The 16,430-nt window shown below is 44.7% G+C and overlaps 3 protein-coding genes across 7 annotated transcripts in view; 1 reads left to right on the top strand and 2 right to left on the bottom strand.

The window, feature by feature from the left end:
- Window positions 1-2,163: 2,163 nt before the first annotated feature.
- On the top strand, window positions 2,164-9,682 carry LOC139562892 (high choriolytic enzyme 1-like). Its single transcript, XM_071381022.1, has 7 exons — window positions 2,164-2,250; window positions 3,338-3,380; window positions 3,477-3,653; window positions 3,725-3,842; window positions 4,106-4,284; window positions 4,561-4,630; window positions 9,463-9,682. Exons 1-7 carry the CDS (start codon window positions 2,173-2,175, stop codon window positions 9,632-9,634), a joined length of 837 nt encoding a protein of 278 aa, XP_071237123.1. The 5' UTR covers window positions 2,164-2,172; the 3' UTR covers window positions 9,635-9,682.
- Window positions 9,683-10,963: 1,281 nt separating this feature from the next.
- LOC139562893 (FAS-associated death domain protein-like) lies at window positions 10,964-12,391 on the bottom strand. Its single transcript, XM_071381023.1, has 2 exons — window positions 12,037-12,391; window positions 10,964-11,597 (listed from the first exon to the last, which is right to left on the bottom strand). The coding sequence occupies exons 1-2, from the start codon at window positions 12,332-12,334 to the stop codon at window positions 11,308-11,310; spliced, it is 588 nt and encodes a 195-aa protein (XP_071237124.1). The 5' UTR covers window positions 12,335-12,391; the 3' UTR covers window positions 10,964-11,307.
- Window positions 12,392-13,598: 1,207 nt separating this feature from the next.
- Window positions 13,599-16,430, bottom strand: part of LOC139562737 (anoctamin-1-like) — a 58,705-nt gene continuing 55,873 nt past the window's right edge. For all 5 annotated transcript variants that reach the window (XM_071380701.1, XM_071380702.1, XM_071380700.1 and 2 more), the window contains one exon: window positions 13,599-16,335. In XM_071380701.1, the coding sequence (XP_071236802.1) occupies window positions 16,123-16,335 (213 nt within the window). In that variant the 3' untranslated portion in view covers window positions 13,599-16,122. The remainder of the gene's footprint in view (window positions 16,336-16,430) is intronic.

The following is a 16,430-nucleotide window of genomic DNA, read 5'->3' as shown; positions in this document are numbered from 1 at the left end:
TAGCTAGCTAGTGTGCTAATCCCAAAAAACTAGATAAACAAATTGCATGGAAATTCTGTCATGTTGATGTTAGCTAGCGAAGCTACCTAGCCACTAAACGTGATCTACTTAGCTAGCTAACTATATCATGCCAAAGATTATCTCATGCTAAATCGTCTAGCAGAATTTCTATATTCAAAAAGACGTTTTAGGTTTTACCTAATGCTAGCTAGCTAGCTAATATTTCCTAGCTAGCTCAGTAGTTTCTTTCGCACAAACTCTTCTGTCTGGCCTCTGCACACTTCTCTCCATCCTTTCACGACACACTGTCACATTTTTTATATTTTTAAATGTAACCTTTATTTAACACATGATGTCAGTGTCAACACAACATTTTGGGCACGTTCCAGATCATCTTTATTTCAAGGGTGTTTCACAGATGGGCAGATCTCACAAATTCGGGGGAATTTCTCTGAAACCAGCGAACCACACCAATAATATGGCTTGAAATCTTCAGCTGAAGCCTTCATTCCTGGAATAAATAAGTGTACCAATGTATCATCAGCGTTTCAAACGTGAGGCAAGACACATCATGGGAGTTGACCATTGGTCTGAAAACCAACCATTTCTGTTCCTGGGACAGCAACAATTCATCACACACAGAAGTGAGAAAATAACTATTGTTTAACTGTGCAACCATTAAAAAACAAGGTTGCATGATGATACACAAGGGTTCAATATTATACGCATTTGTAAGTGTATTTATAAATGATTAATAGCTGCAGGTAAATAGTGGCTCACTATTTGGTTTTCGCACTATTTTGACCAATTATAACCCATTTATATAACCCATTTATTAATGGTTTATAATGCATTTACAAATGATTAAATAACCGTTAATAAAGGAATTACAAACCCTTGATAAACCCTTTATAAATGGAATCTTATTGTAAAGTGTTAAAAAAAAAATTACTTCTTAGGTCAATTTCTTAAAAACCTCTGATAATTGTGTCGTTTGCCCTTCTAGGACCTTGCTGGAAACCTTACATTTTACATTTAAGTCATTTAGGCACCTTCACAATCTTATCCAGTCTGTTCTTGTTGCACACATTCAAATGACTAAACCAGGCCACCATAGAGATAGAGTGAGTATATAAACACAACAGTAAGGAGATATAGCTACTTTCAGCCCCCATCCATACTTTATAGATCTGCACAACATTTGCCTCTTTCATGGAGCTATGTGCACAAGAGTAATGTAATATCTATGTTGAATGAGAGAACCCACTGACAGGTAATGAAGTTTGTTGGCTGCCAACAAAGATTTCGGAGCAGCAGATATTCCATGAGAAGATTTCACAGTATGTTATTGTGGCTCAGTTGGTTTTTCTGCCACTTGCAACACTAGGGTTGTGGGTTGGATTCCCACAGGGGACCATTGCGAACGAAAACGTATTCACTCACTTCTGTAACTTGCTTTGGATAAGAGCGTCTGCTAAATTACTCAACTGTAAAAAAGTTATTTTAGAGGCGAAGATTGTCAACGTGTATTAGATAATTTTTTATTCTGTTCAATGAGAGAATTACAAAAAAAAATTTGGGTTACACTTGTAACACACCTGTCACACCTCAATGTATAGCTACTCTTTCTGAATATGAAAAATGCAATGAAAGAAGAAAAAAATTCTAACTTTAAATAAGAGGCTTCATTAATTGAATTACTTATATGCATCCTGAAAAGGTAGAATGACACACAGAGAAGGGCACACCTGTTTGGAAAACCTCAAGGTCAACCATATTTAGCCATGATATGATGTCATGGTACAAAATGTTTACATGCACACCTCACACATGTCATGTTTCACACACGTTTCAAGGAGTTCCTGCAGAATTTCCACATGACGTGCAGCAACCTCGACTCAATATGACATTTCCTTACCTGTCAGCATATATTTGTGCCCATATTCACTTATTTGTGGGTCTGTTATCTATATCTACGTGTATATTCTTGAGGAAAGAGTATAAAAACGACGCTAACTACTTTCATTTCACCCATTCCTTCTCGGAGCTCTAAGGTAAGCACCGTGCTCAGTGTTCATACTGTATGTGTGTGAGCTTCAATGACTAACACTATGGCTGGTTTTAAGGATTGTCCCTATATGGTTGTATTTATCCTACAGTCCTTTTGCTGCCATGTTTGTGTTGAAGTTCACTGTGGGTCTCCTGACCCTGATGCTGGTGTCCTCTGCCTGGGTTGAGGAACTGACTGAGGTGAGTGACACAGGATACGAAGCTACCATGCCATAAGATCGCTGCTTTGCTAAACTCAATCGAACAGTCAACGCATATTCAAAGTAACACTAGGACCTACTTGGACCCCAGTAACATTGGGACCTTAAAAATACTTCACACAATAAAGCTCCAATGGTATTATAGTTTTGGCTATATACTCCAGCATTTTGAATGTGAAATTATACAATGTCTATGAGGTTAGCGTGCATATTGTCCGCTTTAATTTTAGGGTATTTTCATTCATATTGGGAGAACCGTTTAGAAATTACAGCACTTTTTGTCCAAACGTCTATTATGTGTATTAAATAAGTATTTGGTCCCATATTCCTAGCACACTGTGAAGCGTGTGACTCTACACATTTGTTGCATGCATTTGCTGTTTGTTTTGGTTGTGTTTCAGATTATTTTGTGCCCAATAGAAATTAATGGTAAATAATGTATTGTGTCATTTTGGAGTCACTTTTATTGTAAATAAGAATAGAATATGTTTCTAAACACTTCTACATTAATGTCGATGCTACCATGATTACAGATAATCCTGAATGAATCGTGAATAATGATGAGTAAGAAAGTTAGACGCACAAATATCATAACCCCCCCCAAAATGCTAGCCTCCCGTTATTGTAATGGTGAGACGTTAGCATGTCTTGGGGATATACTATTTGTGACATGGATGAAAATACCCTCAAATGAAAGCTGACAGTCTGCACTTTAACCACATAGTCATTGTATCATTTCAAATCCAAAATGCTGGAGTACAGAGCCAAAACAAGAAAAAATGTGTCACTGTCCCAATACTTTTGGAGCTCAATGTATATTCATGTATTGTGTTCTTCACGAGTTCATATACTCTATGTTAATTTTATATGTATTCTCCTTTGTCATTGTCTGTATTTTTTCACGTTGTCATCCAAAGTTCGAAGGTGAGAAAAAACTGTTTTGGCACTATCTCACATTACCAAGCATATAAATAATAAAAACAATGTCATGTCATGATTTAGCAGACTTAACAGATCCAATGTTCTTTCTTACAGAGATTGTTGTGGAAGAAGACACCTCTATTGAGCTCTCTGTTGGTGAGCTGCTGACCAGAGCCGACAGAGACCTCAGTAAGTTGGTTCAATGCTCAAGGAATAAAAAGAATGCAGATTAATTATTTGGGACTAGCACCCATAGTAACCTGTTCTCCATGTTCTTTACCCAAGCCCCCGAGGCCGATGAGCCTACTCTGATGGGTGACATTGCCATGCCCTCTGAGAAGAATGCTAAACCCTGCACCGCCACCGGGTGTCTGTGGCAAAAGTACAGTGATGGAAGAATCTGGATGGCCTATGTCATTGCCAACACTTCTGTAAGTGTTAGCTTTTGTATGTTGAGATATTGTACAAGCAATACAATCATTTCACTACAATCATTTCCCTATCTCTTGTTGTTAATTTGATCTCTATAACAGCATCTCGTGAGATAGCCATCACCCAGCGTGGTCTTGACTCCTTCGCCGAAACCACCTGCGTCCGCTTCTTCCAGTGCCAGAACGAGAGGGACTACCTCAGCATTGAGTCTCGCAGCGGGTGAGCCTAAATTTCAATAACATGATTAAACAATTCGAATATCACATCAATACATACGTAGTTGAATTTCCCTTTGAGGATCATAATCCATGCAATATTTGTTTTTGCAAACCTGCACTGTCAGGTGATCCCCACCACTTTTATCTCTTATGAACACATTACCCTGAGGTTTCCTAAAACCCTTACAATGAACTAGATGATTAGGGTAGGCCCTACTTCTGGCATTGGATTGGTGAACCTTGACCCTCTGCTCTTCTCCCAAGATGCTACTCCTATGTTGGCCGTCAGGGTAACACCCAGACTGTGTCTCTAGCCCACCAGGGCTGCCTGTACCACAGCACCGTCCAGCATGAGCTCCTCCATGCCCTGGGCTTTAACCACGAGCAGACCCGCAGCGACCTTGACAACCACATCCATGTCTACTGGGAGAACATAATTGATGGTCGATACCATGCATTTATCCTGTTTCCCTTTAATTGACTTTCACTTTACATGATAAGAAACTGCCTCTATCTCTAACGGCTAATTCTAACAAAAGACAATGGATTTGTTAAATTGTATATTTTGGGGGCTTGTCAGCCAACCTGCTTTTTGTTTTATGAGCTGTTGAGTCATCTATAGATATAGAGTTATCTATTGTTGTTCATTTCTATTTAATATTGTAACTGATTGATCTTGCTCATAAAGTGGGGTGAAACACAGCCTATCAGCTCTATGAACATGAAGTACCACTTCCACAAGATCGCCAACCTGAACCAAGGTGTTAAGGGCCTCCTTAAAGGAGGGAGGTGCAGGAATCAGGAGCAGGAGAACAGGAAGTCCCAGTGGCACAATCGTTTATTTAAGACGTCCCAACTCAGCAACAACATGGGGGAGAATACGCCCAAACGAGGTCGCCACCCACAGGGAAATAAACGTCACACACAGAGGAGAAACCTCTACTCCTAAACACATACCAAACGGTACAAACTGCCGTGAAAAGAAAACCCCGTGGTGCAGACACGCACCACTAACAAAGATACCACAGCAAACAATCCCGCACAAAGACTAGCAGGCAGCGGAGGTAAATAAACCCCCCGAAATCAACTAATAGGACACAGGTGTAAACAATACAGACAGACACAAACAAAAAGGAAAAATGGATCGGTGGCAGCTAGTAGGCCGGCGACGACGACCCCCGAGCACCGCCCGAACAGGGAGAGGAGCCACCTTCGGTGGAAGTCGTGACAGTACCCCCTCCCTGACGCGCGCCTCCCGCAGCGCGCCGACGCTGGCCTCGAGGACGACCCGGAGGACGAGACGCAGGGCGATCCGGATGGAGGCGGTGAAACTCACTCAGCAGAGATGGGTCCAAGACGTCCTCCACCGGCACCCAGCATCTCTCCTCCAGACCGTACCCCTCCCAATCCACGAGGTACTGCAGGCCCCTCACCCGATGCCTGGAATCCAGTATGGATCGCACTGTGTACGCCGGGGCCCCTTCGATGTCCAGAGAGGGCTGAGGGACCTCCCGCACCTCAGCTCCTTGAAGCGTACCAGCTACCACCGGCCTGAGGAGAGACACATGAAACGAGGGGTTAAAACGGTAATAAGGGGGAGGTGTAACCTATAACACACCTCATTTATTCTCCTCAGGACTTTAAATGGCCCCACAAACCGCGGACACAGCTTCCGGCAGGGCAGGCGGAGAGGCAGGTTTCCGGGTCGAGAGCCAGACCCGGTCCCCCGGTGCGAACACCGGGGCCTCACTGGGGTGGCGGTCAGCGCTCGCTTCTTCAGCCCGTTTCAGTTGCCCGTGGACGGCCTCCCAGGTCTCCTTCGAGCGCTTCACCCAGTCCTCCACCACAGGAGCCTCGGTCTGGCTCGGATGCCACGGTACCAGGACCAGCTGATACCCCAACACGCACTGGAAGGGCGAAAGGTTAGTTGAGGAGTGGTGGAGTGAGTTCTGGGCCATCTCTGCCCATGTTACGTACCTCGCCCACTCCCCTGGCCGGTCCTGGCAATACGACCGCAGAAACCTACCCACATCCTGGTTTACTCTCTCCACCTGCCCATTACTCTCAGAGTGAAAACCAGAGGTCAGGCTGACCGAGACTCCCAGACGCTCCATGAACGCCCTCCAAACCCGGGACGTGAACTGGGGACCCAGATCAGAAACTGTCTACCGACAGGTGTGACCAAGGCCGCTGTGGAATGGGGAGGGGTTGTAACTTCCCTCAGGGCAGGTGTCTAGGAGCCTTGCACTGAGTGCACACTGAACAGGAGGAGACATAAACCCTCACGTCCTTAGCTAAAGTGGGCCACCAGTACTTCCCCCTAAGGCTTCGCACCGTCCTATCGATACCCGGATGACCAGAGGAGGGTAACGTGTGCGCCCACCGAATCAACCTATCACGAACACCAAGCGGGATGTACCTCCGTCCAGCTGGACACTGAGGTGGAGTAGGCTCTGACCGAGATGCCCACTCGATGTCCGCGTCCACCTCCCACACCACCGGCGCCACCAGACAAGAGGCCGGAAGTATGGGGGTGGGATCGATGGACCGCTCCTCTGTATCATACAGACGGGACAGTGCGTCTGCCTTAGCTTTCTGGGAACCTGGTCTATACGATATCGTAAATCGGAATCTGGTGAAAAACATGGCCCACCTTGCCTGGCGAGAGTTCAGTCTCCTCGCCTCCCGGATGTACTCCAGATTACGGTGGTCAGTCCAGATGAGGAAAGGGTGTTGAGCCCCCTCAAGCCAATGTCTCCACACCTTCAGAGCTTTTACAATAGCCAGCAACTCCCGGTCCCCCACGTCATAGTTTCACTCCGCCGGGCTGAGCTTCCTCGAAAAGAATGCGCAGGGGCGGAGCTTCAGTGGCGCGCCCGAGCGCTTTGAGAGCACGGCTCCAAACCCAGCCTCGGATGCGTCCACCTCCACTATGAATGCCAAAGAGGGATCCGGATGAGCATCTGAGCTCCTAGAGTGTGCGGCTCTCCTTTATTTTCAAGTTTTCTACTCTGCTAGCCAGCACCTTGCCTAAATAGGTGTGCATTTCTTTGTCTTCTAGATGGATCCGGATGAGCCATCACGGGAGCATCGGTGAACAGAGTCCTCAAGCGACAAAATGCTCTGTCTGCCTTCAGCCGACCACCGCAGACGCACCGGTCCCCCCTTCAGCAGTGAGGTAATGGGAGCAGCCACCTGCCCAAAACCCCGGATAAACCTCCGGTAGTAATTGGCAAACCCTAAAAACCGCTGCACCTCCTTTACCATGGTGGGAGTCGGCCAATTACGCACGGCTGCAATGCCATCACACTCCATCACCAACCCTGATGTTGAAATGCGATAACCCAGGAAGGAGACGGCCTGTTGGGAACACACGCATTTCTCAGCCTTGACGTATAGGTCATGCTCCAACTGTGTGGCAGAATATATCAAAATGTCATCGATATATGCCACCACACCCTGCCCGTGCAGGTCCCTGAGAATCTCGTCTACAAAGGATTGGAAGACTACTGGGGCATTCTTCAACCCATACGGAATGACGAGGTACTCATAATGGCCGGATGTGGTACTAAATGCTGTCTTCCACTCATCTCCCTCCCGGATATGCACCAAGTTATACGCACTCCTGAGATCCAGTTTTGTGAAGAGGCGTGCTCCGTGAAATGACTCAGTCGCCGTAGCGATGAGAGGTAGCGGGTAACTCTACCCCACCGTAATAGAATTTAGACCTCTATAGTCAATGCACGGACGCAGACCTCCCTCCTTCTTCTTCACAAAAAAGAAACTCGAGGAGGCGGGTGACGTGGAGGGCCGAATGTACCCCTGCCTCAGAGATTCAGACATATGTTTCCATAGCCACCGTCTCCTCCTGTGACAGGGGATACACGTGACTCCTGGGAAGTGCGGCGTTTACCTGGAGGTTTATCGCACAATCCCCTCGTCGATGAGGTGGTAATTGGGTCGCCCTCTTTTTACAGAAGGCGATTGCCAAATCGGCATATTCGGGGGGAATGCGCACGGTGGATATTTGGTCTGGACTCTCCACCGTCGTTGCACCGATGGAAACTCCTACACACCTACCTGAGCACTCCTCTGACCACTCCTTTAGAGCCCTCTGTTGCCACGAAATAGTGGGGTTGTGAAAGGCCAACCAGGGAATATCCAGCACCACTGGAAACGCAGGAGAATCTATGAGGTAGAGACTAATTCTCTCCTCATGACCCCCCTGCGTAACTATGACCAGTGGAGCCGTGGCCTCCCTGACCACCCCTGACCCTAATGGTTGACTATCTAGGGAGTGCACATGGAATCGTTTGTCCATCTGAACAAGGGGAATCCCTAACCTATGCGCGAAACCGTGGTCCATAAAATTCCCCGCGGCGCCTGAATCTACTAGCGCCTCATGCTGGGAATGGGGGAAAAACTCAGGGAAAGAAATTAACACATACATGTGAACAACAGGGGGCTCTGGGTTAGCCTGGTGCTGACTCACCTGGGGTGCCCGAACAGTACTCGGCCTGCCGTCTCGACTCCCAGACGAGCTCCTCCAGCACCGGTCGGCAGTGTGCCCTCTCCGAACACATCCAGTGCAGGAGGAGGCTCCTCCTCCAATCGCCCTCGCTGCAGCACCCCTTAACTCCATGGGGATTGGAGCAGAGGAGCTGGGGGGTGGAACCAACAGGACCCAATCCGGACGCCCGCGCGTAGCCAGCAAGTTGTCCAACCTGATGGACATGTCCACTAGCTGGTCCAGGGTGAGGGTAGCGTATCTGCATGCTAGCTCCCTGCGGACGTCCTCACGTAAGCTGCACCTATAGTGGTCAATCAGGGCCCTGTCGTTCCACCCTGCGCCGGCGGCCAAGGTCCTGAACTCCAGAGTGAAGTCTTGTGCGCTCCTCGTCTCCTGCCGTAGATGGAACAGAAGCTCACCCACCGCTCGACCCTCAGGGGGATGGTCGAACAAGGCCCGGAAGCGGCGGGTGAACTCTGGGTAGTGGTCCCTCGCCGAGTCTGGTCCATCCCAGACCGCGTTGGCCCACTCCAGAGCTTTGCCTGACAGGCAGGAGACGAGGGCGTTCATGCTCTCACCTCCCGAGGGAGCCGGGTGCACGGTTGCCAGGTAAAGCTCCAGCTGGAGCAGGAAACCCTTGCACCCGGCAGCTGTCCCATCGTACTCCCTCGGGAGCGCGAGCCAAATACCGCTGGGGCCGGATGACGCCGGAGAAGGTGGTGGTGCTGGTTGGAGTGTGGCTGGTGGAGGGGTAGGCAGGCCACCCCTCTCCCATCTCTCCATCGTCGCCATCACTTGATCCATGGCGGTCCCGAAACGGTGGAGAACGGTGGTGTGGTGTTGCATGCGCTCCTCCATGGACGTGGAGAGCGTGTCAGCTCCTGCTGATTCCATAAGTGGTGCGGGATTCTGTTAAGAGCCTCCTTAAAGGAGGGAGGTGCAGGAATCAGGAGCAGGAGAACAAGGAAGTCCCAGTGGCACAATCGTTTATTTAAGACGTCCCATACCTTCCTCAGTGTCCTTTCATTCAGGCCAAGATATACTGTAGCTTCAGCAGTGACATTGTTGAGTAGGCCTAAATTGTGTTGCATTGTGATTTGTGTGGTTACAGGTATGCCTTCTCCAAGAACAACCGCCCCACCATGGAGCCCATCCCCAACAACAATGTGTCTTTCGGCGAGGCCACCCAGATGAGCAAGAACGACATTGACAGGCTGAACAGGCTGTATGGCTGCTGTGAGTACTGCCACACTGAACAATTTACTGTTCATGGGTTTGGATGATTAAAATCTAGGCCAAGGCTGCGTGAATGGATCAAACCTCCTCGTTCCACCCCCTTGGATGCCTCTTCCCCAGAGCTAACATAGCTCTAATATATCTAGAGCTTAATAACAATGTAAGAATTGTGACATTGAGGGTGGGAGGATATATCACACTGGACATAGCTTTATGTGTATGATTAAATAATCACTCTTTTTTTCTCTTTTCCCTCCAATAGAAACAGTTGGATACCTGTGGTCTCACTTCCGATGGACTCAAGATCATTCCGCTGAAGGAGTAGAGTGACCTCTAGTGGTAGAACTATTAATGTAATTTGTCTCTAATAATCACAATAAAAATCTGATCAATTGAAATCAAAAGCTTCATCTGTATCTATAATTCCATTTCAATACAGTTCTCCAAATAAGTGTCCATACAACACGCTTTACTCAACATAAGTATTCTAACATGCTGACCAGACACGTCACGTGCGCGAGCGTCGCAAAATTAATTTTGAAATCCATGTTATTCAATTATTGCACCCACACTGCTCGCGCGTGCCAACGAGCGTCTGCGATGCCAAGGGCTTAAATAGAACTCCTTTCTATTTCTGATGCAGATCGCGCTGCAAGTCCTGCCTCTCCCATCTCCTCATTGGTTTATAGAAGCAGGTACCCAGGTGCCATCTACTCATTGGTTATACCCACATGGGTGATTGAAAGACGAACTGTTTTGCCGGTCGTCGTGGTAATACTATGAAAGTTTAGATGCCAATCACATATATACGTTCAAAGATGAAAAAGCCTGGAAGGAGGAGAGATGACTAGAAACGATTCGGTTGGCCGTTTTGTGTGGATTAATTGTCGGAGTAGAGGACCTTGTGCATTTCAGGTAAAATAACAACTCAATGTTTATATCCCAGGACAAATTAGCTAGCAACAGCAAGCTAGCTAAATAGGACAAATTAGCTAGCAAGAGCAAGCTAACTAGCTAAATTGCCATACATGTTTAATGCTTTTTGACCTGTCCCCAAATTAATGTCATTGGTTCAGAGTTTGTTTTGATATTTTAACCTGCGTGTCTTGATCGCGTTTGTTGTAGGGGGACAAAATACATTTATGCACGATAGCGCACGATGGCGCATGCACGCAGTCGGTTTGGGTTCCGTGTAATGCTTTGGACAAGTATTACAGCAACTATGGAACATGTTCACAGTAACCCCAAACATAAACATTTGTGGGTTTTGTTGAACTTGGAATGGCATGACTACAATCATAAACAAATCAATTTTTGAGTTTACTTCAACATTAAATAATTAGAAAAGTATTTTCACCAGCTTGAGGGAAACAGACTTCTTCAGATTTTTTTTATACTAATCTCAACAGTGGATACATCAATATCACATTTAAATGCACATTATCTATACAATTTTATAATATCCATAGTTTAATCAAGTTTCTCCCAAATTCCCTTACAATATGTAGTAGGAATGTATGTACCCAGAGTGCACTGGGCTACTCTCCATAAAATTATACTGGCCCATGAATATACTGGTATACCAATATTGCCAACAAATTGTGGTGATTTACTGAATCTTATAAAAGCACCAAACTCATTGTGAAAGCAATGAATAAATAATCCATTGAGTAAACAACATAAGAGGCCTAAGAAAAGATGAAGATTGTTTGCCACACTTTCACTGTCCACCATTGGCATTAAGTTTTTCAAGTTCTGTCTGTATCAGATCAGCAGTGTAGTTCTGATCACAGGAGCGAAGGGCCTTTATCAAAGTGTCTGTTTTGGCCTCAGCTTTCTGCATTTTCCGCCATTCCTTCAAAAGCTCCACCACTTGCTCTTCCAGGTTATTCGGGTGCTTCTGCGCGATATGGTCCAGTTTGGCCTCTGGCAGACCAAGTTTACGACCATATGTTCGCCACTTCCTTCCAATTTTGTTAGTGATCACTTCTGTTGCAATGTCAAGTTTTGCTGGGAAAAGAGAAGATGCCATGGAATGTAAATAAGTCAACTACAAAAGTAATATTTCCAACACAATGCACTATATACAGTAGGCTATACATTATCTGAGGCATACAGTTGCATTTTATATTTGCCCTCAGAGGAAATACAATACACTGGCAAACATTTACTGTATGGGAGAGCATGTCAGAAAGATAGTGACAATGTAGCCTAATATCTTTCATAGCAGTTGTGACAGGGTTCCCCAGATAACATGTAGCCATGATCTCTGATACATTCTTACACGCATTCAACAAGACATTGGTCCTCTGTAGAATTACTAAGCAACACCTCCACTTTACAGTAACTGTTGAAACAGGCGTCACAGCCCAAGAACAAATGGCCTATGCTATGGTATTTCAACATTTTTCCATTAATATTCGGGAGTGGGGAAAACCACTTAATTTACCTTGCTCCTCATCGTTAGGAAGAGAATTCGGTGATCCAGCATATTGACTTTCACAGTTGGTAAGTTTGTCCGCAAGATCTAGGCGCCCAATGTCTGTCAAAAGCGAAACTAGAAATACTGTGTTGTCAGGTCCAAGTTTATTTCTTTCCATTAGGACCATGAAAAGTTGTAAGCCACTGGTCATCTTCTCGAGACGATTTTTTCCTATTTCTTTAATACACAGGAACTTCATTTTCTCCAATTGATCACCAACAAGTTCACCTGAAATATTCAGCAAAAGGCTGTTAAACGTACTCATCTTGACTGTAGTGAACCAAGTAAATATCTCACACGACAGGTCTTCTTCTTCTTTGGGATTGGGTTGGCGGGTCGCATCCAACTTTCAAGGTGCATACACTGCCACCTACTGTACTGTAGTGGGAGGCCAGGCACGGCCTAACTACTTTCAATTCTCTTAATTAGTCCTGTTCCTCTAAGAAAATGAAATAGATCAATAGACACCACTTCCCTCCTGTTGTCTCCCCCCACTACACCACCCAAACCCCAACCCTGTCCTGCCTCTCTAACCCTTTCACACAATCTCTCACTATCTACGTCATTCAATTCACAAAATAATCAACACATGTTCCACTGTTTCCTTCACTAAACACTCATCACACATACCTGTTTCATGTCTCCCTATCATCCACAACGTGACATTCAAACCTCAATGCTCAAACCATAGTCTACTCCACACAACTTCCTCTCTCCTACATCCCATACTCCCCACATCGTCCTTTACTGACTGATGCATGCAATAAAATTGCCTCACCTTACTACTAGCATCCCACTCCCTTTGCCAAAGATCCAGCCCTTTTACCCGGATCAAGGACTTGACTTCTCTGCGGTCCAGCGGGACCTGAATATCTACCCCCCCTTCTCATTACCCTCCACACCCACATGGGTGGGAACCCTACAAAAAACGACCACCACTCCCACCCTCTCCAATCCCATTAACTTCACCATCATCTCCCATCTCAAACCTACAATCATGACCATCATCTCTGCCCCATAAACTGACACAATCAGTTAACCGCTTACATGCTCCAACATTAAAATCTGGGATATACACCCCAGCCCCCACCCTTCCACTGACTAAAAACAAATAAAATGGATTATCTCTACATCTCTCCACACACCTTCTCACGTCCTCACCCCATCCTCTCCTAGACTCAGTCATGTCCACGTACGCCCTCTGCTTACCCTCTCCTTGCCGCACGCACGCACGCACGCACGCACGCACGCACGCACGCACACACACACACACACACACACACACACACACACACACACACACACACACACACACACACACACACACACACACACACACACACACACACACACACACACACACACACACACACACACACACACACACCAGCTCTTGCCAATGTTTCGCTTTTGATTTACACTGGGGGTGCTTTTGTTCCATGTTCAGGGTGAAAATGTTGTATTGCATTGCTAACAGTAGACATCAATTCTATAACGAACACATGATACAAATACATATACACTTCTCATAACTTGTATTATTTTATTGTAATTAAAATATCCTAAAACTTTTACTCTAGGCTGACAGACCTCTAGTGGAAATATAAGCCTGAAATATGAAATAAATGTAGTACTATCCTATTCAAATATAGTTGTAATGTTGCTGTACAATTCAGGCAAATATTTAAACACCAAGTTTTTCTCTACTGCTCTAGTATATCAAGATGAATATCAAGGATTGAAATATCTAAGTATCAGTTGGGAATAAGATGCCACTAGCTCAAAAGTAGTATTGTGGCTGCCATTCAGCATTGGCCTATAAGTCATACAATGAACATAAAATATTAGTAGTTGAAAAAAAACAAGAACATGTCCTTGCATCCGAAATTTAAATATGAGGTGATGCAATATTCTGCAATGGCCTAATAAATACATTTTAGACTATGTTAATGGCCATCAGAGTTCTTTCTATAAGCAAAATGAAAGACATCTCATATAATCAGTATCCAGGAGTAATGTAATATTCCAAACATATTATATTGCAAGAGGTCAATGTTGATACATTTCAATACCGTAGACACACAAAATAGAAGTTGAAGACAGTTAAATATCATACATATCATTGAAAATATAAAATATATAATAATTGTTAATTGTGAATAATGTAATACATTCCAACAGTCTGGGTGGCAGGTTCCATGTCATTCCATTGAAGTGAAGTATCTACATTTTTTTCTGTTTGATCAGAAGTCTCATGGCACAAAAGAGACTAAATCAAAGGTCTGTCACATTCCTAAACACAGACATAGAATTACAGATCCTACTGTATAAGAAACAGTGGTCACAAACAAGCAAAACATGACATGGTACCACAAAGGATATATATATTTTTTCTTTTCTAGTTTGCTTTTGTGCTTCATTTGTAAATATGTCCTTGGTTTGATCATGAGGTTTTAAAAATGCTTTTAATAATGTTGTTTTTCTTGTGTTAAGAAAAAATGTATGAACGTTTCTCCTGTTTTACAAACCATATACACTGAGTGTACAAAACATTAGGAACACCTTCTCTTTCCACAACATAGACTGACCAGGTGAATCTGGGTGAAAGATATGGTCCGTTATTGATGTCACCTGATAAATCCATTTCCATCAGTGTAGATGAATGGGAGTAGACAGGTTACAGAATCATTTTTAAGCCTTGAGACAATTGAGACATGGATAGTTTGTGTGCCATTTAGAGGGTGAACTGGCAAAACAATAGATTTAAGTGCCTTTGAACGGGGATGGTAGTAAGTTCCAGGCGCACAGGTTTGAGTGTGTCAAGAACTGCAACGCTGTGTTTTTTTTAACGCTCAACAGTTTCCCTTGTGAATCAAGAATAGTTCAGCACCCAAAGGACATCCAGCCAATTTGACACAACTGTGGGAAGCATTGGAGTCAACATGGGCCAGTAACCCTGTGGAACGCTTTCGACACCTTGTTGAGTCCATACCCTGATGAATTGAGGCTGTTCTGAGGGCGAACGGGGTGCAAGTCAATAATGTTTTGTAGACTGTGTATATTGATAGGATTCAATATTGACTATGTATTGGATATGCATTAAATAGTACAGTTTACTTACAAATTATATACAAAATGAGCTGACAAAATACCTTCTTCCTTTCCTTGAAATAGTTGTTGACATGATCATCGATGCTTGGCTACTGTTTGACAAATAAAAGTAATCTCGCTCTTTTTTCCATAATAATATCATCACGTAGACTATATACGCAGTCTAGCCAACAGCGCGCAGATACGTTGGCTAGAGCGCACTTGCCAGTACCAGAATTGGCACACTCGCTATATAAAGTATAAAACATTTTTGTGAGAAAACATCAGTAAATTTGAAAATGTGATGGAAACCTTTAACTTGTAGGCTATTTTGTGTTCGGTATGTTGGAATTTAACGCAAAATATATTCTTATGTGCACTAAGTCATCATGCACATACTTTCATCTGCAACATGTACATTTGATGGAAACATCTCTGGTGGGAAAATGTGCATATTGTTTTTATGCAGATTGTAGAATATTTGCATGAAAATCTGTCGCCAATTGGATGGAAACCTAGCCCATGATAGATATGATTTAGTATAATAACAAACAGGACATAAAACACATGACATAAGGGAAAATTGGCATGGTAAACAAGCAGAATGGCAAGCTCCTTTACCTGATCTCAGTGTCTTAAAAAGGCAAAAGTTACAAAATAAAAACATTAGCTAGCAAAATTGCATATTCAAAAAAGATCTACATGTTTTCCTGCATTGTATAATTTTTGTGCAAAAGAGAAAAACAGCCCTCTGAGCCTTCTGCCTGATACCTGGTTCACCAAAGGTTGGGCAATGACTTGCTATAAGTCAGAAGGGGTGCACGTGCAGAAGCCTGCCAATAACTGCCTCCCTCTTTTCTTGAGTAGGCCACTGTGTATGTGGAGTGTCCAAGTCCAGACAGGGGGGCTGAAGGTTTTTGAACAGACCAGATGAACGGGCAGATGGAGCCGCCCACCAGGGCACTAGCAGTTAGAAGGTGTATGTGAGGCAGGGCGAGATCGGGGCTGAAGAGGACTTTGGTTGGCGTGGCTGTCTCGGAGGAGCTTTTTGCCCTCTTCCTCCTTCATGAAGAGCTCCACCATGAGGATCTTCTCCTTGTGGATCTGCAGACTTATGTCCTTGGGGATGTCTGGGATCAGCCAGTCAACAAAGTCACTCATCAGCATCACCACATTCTAGAAGGAGAAAAGATGGTACGGATCGAGACATTTCTTTCACAATTCCTTCAATAAAATTCCAAAAACAGTCATTCAAAAGGATATGACAAAAT

This window comes from Salvelinus alpinus, chromosome 33 (assembly GCF_045679555.1).
Source record: "Salvelinus alpinus chromosome 33, SLU_Salpinus.1, whole genome shotgun sequence".
Taxonomy (NCBI): Eukaryota; Metazoa; Chordata; class Actinopteri; order Salmoniformes; family Salmonidae; genus Salvelinus; species Salvelinus alpinus.
Note: the sequence above shows the minus strand (reverse complement) of the source record. Positions and strands in the feature narration are given on the sequence as shown.

Bases quoted from the DNA above. Each gene is read 5' to 3' on its own strand.
- LOC139562892 (XM_071381022.1), top strand. From the start codon at position 2,173: ATGTTTGTGTTGAAGTTCACTGTGGGTCTCCTGACCCTGATGCTGGTG. The intron at 3,654-3,724 runs GTACAAGCAATA...TCTCTATAACAG, and splicing joins CTTTTGTATGTTGAGATATT to CATCTCGTGAGATAGCCATC. The intron at 3,843-4,105 runs GTGAGCCTAAAT...TCTTCTCCCAAG, and splicing joins AGCATTGAGTCTCGCAGCGG to ATGCTACTCCTATGTTGGCC.
- LOC139562893 (XM_071381023.1), bottom strand. From the start codon at position 12,334: ATGAGTACGTTTAACAGCCTTTTGCTGAATATTTCAGGTGAACTTGTT. The intron at 11,598-12,036 runs GTAAATTAAGTG...CTCTTTTCCCAG, and splicing joins TCCTAACGATGAGGAGCAAG to CAAAACTTGACATTGCAACA.